Raw genomic sequence first — 8545 nt, 5'->3', positions numbered from 1 at the left:
TGCACCGAGCAACTATACGTACCCCCATTGCCTCGCAACATGCACCCCCAACACACGGGGAGGCGTAAAGCCAGGGCATAACAAATGAACAAAAGTTACTCTAACGACAAGGAGGCGGTCTTCACCGACGCAGCCCGCTATCGAGACAGGAAGAGTTTCGTGGCAGCAGTTACTAGCCACCGAGGCAACCACCTCACGAGCGTCACCGTGAACACGGCACATGCCGAAGCGGCAGAGGAAGCGGCCATAGCACTGGCCCTCACACAAACCAAAGCTGCATACGTGATCTGTGACTCGCATACGGCAATTCGCAATTTTGCAAATGGGCGCATCTCGCAAGAGGCGTATCAGATACTCCAGCGACATTCCATACACCAGGGAGAGGCCGACGTTGATAACCGAAGGCATTTACTATGGATCCCGGCACACACTGGAATGAGCACCCCCAACGAAGCGGCTCACGGCGTTGCTCGAGGCCTGACTCACCGAGCAGCATCGGAGGAAGAGCCCCCGCGGGGTACTGCAAACGTCTGGGTATGGGAGGATCGTATGACCACTTTTCACGACATCACGACACACTACCAATTACAAAGACGCATATACCCATTCCCTCACGCTATGTTAGACAGGACGCAAGCAGTACACTTCAGACAATTACAAACAGACTCTTACAGAAACCCCAGACTCATGCACGCCATGTATCCAGACATGTACACTGCAAACAGATGCACATCGTGTGGCGAGGTTGCCACACTAAATCACATGCTATGGGAGTGTCGGGACCTAACAAACAAGTCGGGCAGTGCCGACCCCTCCGTCTCTTCCACCGCCAGCCTCCAGTCACGCTGGATGACCGCACTGCTCAGCTCTGTCCTGACAGCACAACTCTGGGCCGTCCAGCGAGCCGAGGAAGCCGCTTCGAGACAAGGTCTCGGAACCGCGTCCGCGGCGGGTGCCCAGACCCACTAGAAGACGCCGGGCTCAAATCTTGCTGATTTGAAATAAAAGCTACGCTCTCTCGCCAAGAGGCAACAGCCCGCGCTAGCTTATCATCGTCTTCGTCGTCTTCGCACTGCTTGCCTTTTCGTGATCGCACATATTGTTCCGTAGCAATATCAACCGCGTAGAGGGCGTGACCCGTTCCTCTTACTGTGGCAAGTCTGTCCGAGAGGCCCTTCATGGCGATGTTAAACAGTAGGAGAGAGATGATCACCCATTGCGGGGTGCCTCTCGCTCCCAATGTAAATTCCTTCGATTTGATTTGCCCTATTTTGACAGTGGCCTTGCGATCCCTGAGGAAGGAGCTAACGTACGCATGGAATCGTGGCCCCAGGCCCAGATCCGAGATGGCGTCTAGTACGAACCGGTGCGAGATGTTATCAAAAGCCTTGGACAAGTCTAGAGCAAGGATGCCCCGAGTGTCTCTAGTGTCGACATCAATGATTTGCCTCTTTATAAGTAACATGACGTCCTGTGTGGCGAGTGCCGGCCGAAAGCCGACCATGTTGTGAGGGAATAACTCATTATTTTCTATATCCCTAGATATACGGTTGTGAATGACATGTTCGGCCACCTTACCTACGCAGGACGTGAGCGAGATGGGCCGCATGTTCTCCGGCGCAAGAGGTTTGCCACAGTGAGGAAACTATTAAAATTTGTAACACGCAAACAATAAGTCTAACACAGAGACCTCGGCAGATAATGATGCAATACTACGGAGGGAGCCAGAGAAAAGCAGCCGACTGGCGACGCATGTCGTGTGCTACTTTAACGCGATCCTAGGTGCACTATTTCATTTGTGTACCAATGAAACAATAGAGGACATGTCAGCACTCAAACGCCTTCTTTCTTAACATAGTCTTGCCTGATTGGTATTCAGATAAGCCAATGCCTTCAATCGACAGCTTAGTCAATTGCTGTTGCGTTTTTCTGAGCGTCCCGCAATCGCTAAACGAGCCCTGTGAAGTACTGCTGCAACGCCGACTTGTTGGTATTGCATCTTGGTGTGTTACTGTGGTGTGCAGTACATACAGGCGATGTCCACAAAAAGGCACAGGACAAAGGGCCTATCTTTCGTGTGCGTCGTCACCTGTACGCGCTACACGGCAGAAGTCGAAGAGCACTTAACCATTTCATTCCTTTAGAGTTTCAAATGACGAGGCATATTCTGTAAATCCACAGTGTTTGGGAAAACTTGGCAATAATATTGCAAAGTCTATCGTTTTGCTCTACAGGTAGACTACATCTAAGCCAAAACTTTCGCCAAAACTTTCGCCAAAGATACGAAGAATTGGTAGTCTCCAAATATTTCATGCTGTCAACTTAAAGCAGGCGCATGGTTTCGCAGTTGAGAACTAAACGTTAACACACTCCGACTGAGGAAGAGTGAGTGCTCCAGAAAGCAGGAAAGCAACCTAGGCGGCCCCGAAACGGTCGATGGCGAATTCATAACTTTTTGCGACCGTCGCTGGCCTTCGATGGCGCCGGCGGCATCGTTCCTTCTGAGGCTGCCCGCTGTCGGCAACGCCCTCAAGCACGCGCGAAGTGTGCATAGCACGTCGCTCAGGTCCTCAGTTGGACAAAGGCGCCCCCGGAAGCATAAATATACGCGCAGCAGCTCCGTCATTGTTTTCTGGTGGCTTGGGCGCGTTATCTAGCGCACGCCGCCAAGTTTTCTGGGTTTCGCCTGAAGCGAAAACGATTGCGGCGCTGTCCACCTAGCGCAGTTCGCAGCCTGGGCGATGTCGTTCAGAGTGAGAGGGAACTCGCGACGTCGAACAGGTTTAGACGTCAAGCTTCGGAGCTCGCCAGTGCCGACCGCGGAAGGTGGCGGTATAGCGCATAAAGCGAAATCAAGCGAAGAGAAAGGGTGTGTCAACACGTGCTCAGCTGGCCAGCATGGTGATACGAAGGGCGGCCTGCTTTAGCCTACGCCTCAACAGAAAGCAGGGGCTGAGCGAGGACAAGCGAAACAGGCGCGTGTGCCCCTCCCAATCGCCCCTCGCTGGGGATGCTATATAACCGGCACCAGCTCACGGGCATCTGCTAGTTGGAAATTCACTTCGACACGCTAACAACATGAACACCATCGTAAGTCACAAAAGGGTTGTCATGACATTGTTGACGAGAAAGAGCTTTGCTGGTGTAAAATGCTCAATCTTAGGGGAAATTGTGCGCTGAGAAAGTTTTAAGTGAGACGTTTGTCTTAATTCTTAACATTTTCAAATCGACAAACTCCCGAATTACAGTTTTTATTAACATAAAAATGGAGCCATAGTATATAGATTTCACTTCAGGCTAATGTCGCAAGATACCAAGGCTTTAATATTGATAATTATATGTGCACAATTCAAAACATTTCTAGGAATGGTCACAAAAACTGCCGTGCGTTTACTAAACGTGAATTTGCAATAGTACCACACCAGACATTTGAGAAAGGTATGTCGCTATATGGCGGAGATATTTAACTTCTTACTACGCAGCAATCGCGTCTGCTTCATGCATCATAGGAATGTATCCTCTCGCTTCTTGCACCCATATGCAACCATTAAGGTTGGCATGGCACATACTGCAATGTGTCACATTGGGATAATAGTGGTCCAACTTCCCCTCCACATCCTTCTCGTTGGCCATGTTGCAAGTGCTGCTGTAAAAGATCTAAGGCCCTGCAGCCTCAAAATGCTCCGTATTTTGTTATTGTGGTGTTTACGCCATATTATGGTTCTTTCTCGTGGCTCTCGCCAGCGCATTGAAAGCAGGCAAACAATGCTGAATTTTATTGCAAGAATTCTTGTTTTCGCATTCGATTTCCAGGCGAGCGCTGCTTGCAAAGCAAGTAGAAAACGTTCCCTAGTTAAAACAATTGTTTCACTTATAAGAGAGTATGGCAGAAAGAGCTAAAAGATACTACATTAAGCAAAAGCCACTGCATCTCGATTGCAGACCGTTGTCGCCTTCTTCGGCCTTGTGGCCGCCGCCTGCGCCGGCTTCCTCGGTGGCTACGGCGGGTACGGCCACGGCCTTGGCTATGGTCTCGGCTACGGGCACGGCGTCGCTGTGGCTCCAGTTGCCGCTGTCCACAAGACCGTCGTCGCTCCCAGCTACAGCGCCGGAGCTCATTATGGCTCCGTACACGCTGTGGGCCACGGCTACGGCCATGGTTACGGCTACGGCGGCTATGGTCTTGGCTACGGACATGGCCTCGGATACGGCCATGGCCTCGGATACGGTGTTGCTCTCAAGGGTGTCGCCGTTGGTCTTGGCTATGGTCACGGATACGGCCATGGCTATGGCTATCATGGTTAAGCGTTATTTCTTTTGACGGTAAGACATTAAATACGCATTCTTTTCTTCATTCCCTCTCTCAATACACTTCAACTGAAGTGGTCACAAAACATTTATTAATATTGGTTTGGCAATTTCCCATGAGCATACCTTCCTATAAATTTGATTTAAAGAGTTTATTTGTTCTACAGTTTTGTAACAAAACGTTCACAGAAGCTTTAGTCTCATGCCCAAGCGCTTTGAGCACATATTTCAGTAAGAGACTCAAATTCTTCTGCAAAGGTGAAGATCGTTGTGGTAAAAACCAAGACAATAAAGAAATGATGGCCACAGACGAAAAGGTAAGAACGCCACGCTTATCTTTAACAGTCTTCATCATCATTCGTTTGACTGGTGCGCTGTTTGTGCTAATGAAATTTCATACACTAGGGATCATTGTAGTGAATATAATATGCAGACATATTCGGCAACTAGAAGACTAAGCTACAACCTAGTCAAGAGTTCCTGTAGTCATTTCTACCACTTTATTTATAGTCGCAGATAACATCCACCAATGTTACTCTTCTCACTCTAACAACTTTTTATTTCAAGGAAATATAAGATAATGTTGCATCGCTGACTAGATTCACTTCCTCTATTTATTGGTCATTCAGGCCACGTTTAGACAACGTAAAGCGCGTGCAAACACGCGGTGGATGCATTCGAATTCCTTGCTATTTATCCTAACCTGATGGAAATAATAAAAGTGTCCACTATCTTGACGTGGGCAATAGTTCCTTGTCCGCTCGTGCAAGACGGCCCATCGTTACACATCCAGCTCCATTGGAAAAGTTACGAATGAGTGCTTTGGATCATGCTTCTCTGCTCTCTGCTACATTTACAGATGGCACGCTTGTTGTTCTGTTTCTTCAAGCCACAGTTCGAAGCACGTATACGTTGTTTTCGTTATTTACAGGAGTGGAAAATAGGATCTTCAAATTGGCACCAGGCGCCTCGTGGGACAAGTTTCGTCGTGCAGGAGAAGCAAATGAAATTATATGCGATGAAAGATAGTTTGATTGTCCCTTTTTTCAACCATGTATCCAGTGTGACTTCAAAAATGTTTCTTTGGCATGTTTTGACTACAAATTTACTAATACGTCTTCTACGCACAATATCTCACTCACTTATTTTACTCAAAAGACAGTAACACTAATCTTTAATGTGAATGGCAAGGCGCTATAGCACGAACTTCCGTCTTGAAATGTTCCGAACAAAATAAGAATTACATCGGGGTTGTTCTCATCGTTGAAATAAATAACCACAAAATATGACGCAATAGTTCTGCGGAAACCCGCAAGCTGGAGAAAAGTAATTAATTATGCGAAAATCAGACATCCAGTGCATTGTAGCAAATGATACAAAGGAAACGCATACGGGTTCCTCGAAATAAAAGTCTCGCATTTGAAGAATTAGTCCTGGTCCGGGACTCGATCCCGGGACCACCGTCTTTCTGGGGCAGCCGCTCTATCATCTGAGCTAACCGGGCGGCTAGCAGATGGCAGGGCGAAGTCAAATTTGTCAGCAACTTGAGTCAAGGGCATGAGTTTGACGTAATAGTTTTGCAGAAACGCGCAAGGTGGAGAGAAGTATTTATTTAAGTGAAATTGAGACATCCACCGAATAGGAGCAATTGCTACAAACGAAACCCATACGCGTTCCTCGAAAGAAAAGCCTCGCAGCTGAAGTTGCCATCTGCTAGCCGCCTGGTTAGCTAAGATGGTAGCACGGCTGCCCTGGAAAGGCGGCGGTTCCGTGTTCGAGTCCCGAACCAGGACGAATATTTCTTCAACAGCGAGGCTTTCCTTTCGAGAAACCCGAGTGTGTTTCTTTTGTAGCATTTGCTATGATTAGGTGGATGTCTCATTTTCGCAACATTAATTACTTCGCTCCACCTTGCGGTTTTCCGCAGAAATATTACGTCAAGCTCTTGCCTTTGATTCGAGTTGTTGACAAATTCGTCTTCCCCCTGCTATCTGCTAGCTGCCTGGATAGCTCAGGTGCTCTTCAAATTACATACAAACATACTTCCCGTTAAGACCTGGCTTCATGAAAAGGGTATATTCATCCCCTGGAGCACCGACTGCTTATTATGTAAAAAAAGTGGAAGCAATAGAACCTGCATTGCTAGACTGCTGGGACGCCATTTTTCACAGTGATGCTCTGCAGAGAACAATGAAAAAACACTTACCCTTAGACCCACATGGAATACGCTTCTCACCGATTAATAACACCGAGGATGTCCCGTATGACTTTATTATGATCCTGAGCCTCCACACAATGTCGAAAACTAGAGTGTAATTCCAAAACGAAGATATTGTTGATCGACTGGTTCGAGAAAATTTCATTGAGAGTGTTGTGTTTGTGACAGATGCTTTCAAAGCGCTGCCGGATCCACCGAAAAGACCCACCGACTATTCGAAGAGTGATCAGCAGTCCACTGCGTACGTCCGTAATTTGGAGGCGGAGCTGGAGATTTAGCCTCTTGATCGCTACCAGAGTGGATGCTTGGTTGGTAAAAAGGATTTCCGATTGCTCCACGTGTGGGTATACAAATGCTTTGTGGAAATCACTCTTTGTCGTGGCAGGAAATATACCAGTTCATTCGAAGCAGGCGAAGTTATCCTAAATTACGTAGAAGTTGTTCTTTTCGGAGTTGCTATAACTAGTCTGTAAAATGGGAGAAAAAAATGCTCATTTCGTTCGGACTCATGTTCCTTTGATTTTCTTCTGGATAAGCATCGGGAAGGCCGTTCAAAATTATCGGCCAGTTCGCAAGATGGCTCAGCGCACTGCGCTTCATCATCATCATCATCTTTTTCATCATCAAAGGGGGTACCAGCGATGATGACGATGATATTGATGAAGCGCACTGCGCTTCATCACCATCATCTTCTTCTTTTTCTTCTTCATCAAAGGGGGTACCAGCGATACACAAAGGACGCGCACACAAGGAAAAGGCGTTAGACACGGACGGACGCTGGGTCCGTCCGTGTCTAATGCACCAACTGGTGCAAGAGCTTGCGTGAATGGACTTGATCATCCGTATTCCACGTGGTCAAGCGATACAATGCATGTAGGCCATTGACTAGCCATTGTGTTCAAGCTTTAAAACCAGATAATTCAAAATAGCGACGTCACTAGTGTGTTAAGGACAGGACCGTGGATTACGTAGCATTAGGCGTGTAAGCATATTATGTAGCTGCAGCAAACATATCTATTTTTTGTACCTGCAATATTAGTTTGACATGCACTATACAAATATTTTCCGTAGCATGCATCGTATGATTACTTTTATTGCATGGACCGTCACACATTCACTTTTTTATTTTTATTGTTACATTAACATGATGAATTTAGTTCAATAATGGGATGAAATAAATTTAGAACTGAACTTAAAATGTGACTTCACTTTTCCCTAAAGAATAGCTGGTATTCATTGGGGAAAGGTTCAGGGAATTCAAGACAACTTTGGGGTGATTACGTTATAGATAAAGGACGATATATAAGGATATCTAGCAACAACTAAGCATGCAGGAATTAAAGTAAATAATAGGGTTTTACGTGCCAAAACCATGATCTGATTCTGAGGCACGCCGTAGTGGAAGACTCCGGAAATTCGGACCACCTGGTATTCTTTACTTAGGTACATGGGTGTTTTTGAATTTCGCCCCCATCAATATGCGGCCACCGTAGCCGTGATTCGATCCCGCGATCTCGCACTTAGCTGCCCAACACCATAGCCACTAAGCAACTATGGTGTCTAGCGCGAAGGAATGACAAGCTAGTGAGGGCAATGAGCGAAAATCATGCAAAAGAAGTTTTTTTTTTTTTACAAAGGAAACCTATGACTTATTGTGCGACACAAATATGTCAGAATGTCTGCACGTTAAAAAGATTTCATTTATGATGGCAACAATATTAAGGAACATTCTTGAAAATTTTACGCTTGACGCTCACAAAAAGTAAGCGATTCTTTGTCTAGCTTCGTTATTGCGCCCGGGTACTGGCTCGGACAGTAAATAGGATCCTGCTTGAATTACGCACAACGATGGCGGCCATGATGCTGATAATGTTGCTACAGCAGAGGTTCAATTGTACGCGAAAGCAGCTACAAATAGGATAATCTCCCTTCCTACCTATGCCAAGCTGTAGAACTGCTGATCACTATCTTGCTTTGTTAGTGGCCAATGCTAGCCGCCAGATTTTCCCACGCAGATGC

At 46.7% G+C, this 8545-nt stretch overlaps 1 protein-coding gene across 1 annotated transcript; it reads left to right on the top strand.

Moving 5' to 3' along the window:
* Positions 1 to 2950: 2950 nt before the first annotated feature.
* On the top strand, positions 2951 to 5397 carry LOC135915543 (glycine-rich protein-like). The gene is made up of 3 exons (XM_065448658.1): positions 2951 to 3090; positions 3943 to 4323; positions 5240 to 5397. Exons 1-2 carry the CDS (start codon positions 3079 to 3081, stop codon positions 4303 to 4305), a joined length of 375 nt encoding a protein of 124 aa, XP_065304730.1. The 5' UTR covers positions 2951 to 3078; the 3' UTR covers positions 4306 to 4323; positions 5240 to 5397.
* The last annotated feature ends 3148 nt before the right edge of the window (positions 5398 to 8545 follow it).

This window comes from Dermacentor albipictus, chromosome 8, assembly GCF_038994185.2.
Source record: "Dermacentor albipictus isolate Rhodes 1998 colony chromosome 8, USDA_Dalb.pri_finalv2, whole genome shotgun sequence".
Taxonomy (NCBI): Eukaryota; Metazoa; Arthropoda; class Arachnida; order Ixodida; family Ixodidae; genus Dermacentor; species Dermacentor albipictus.
This window is presented reverse-complemented; position numbering and strand designations above follow the sequence as displayed.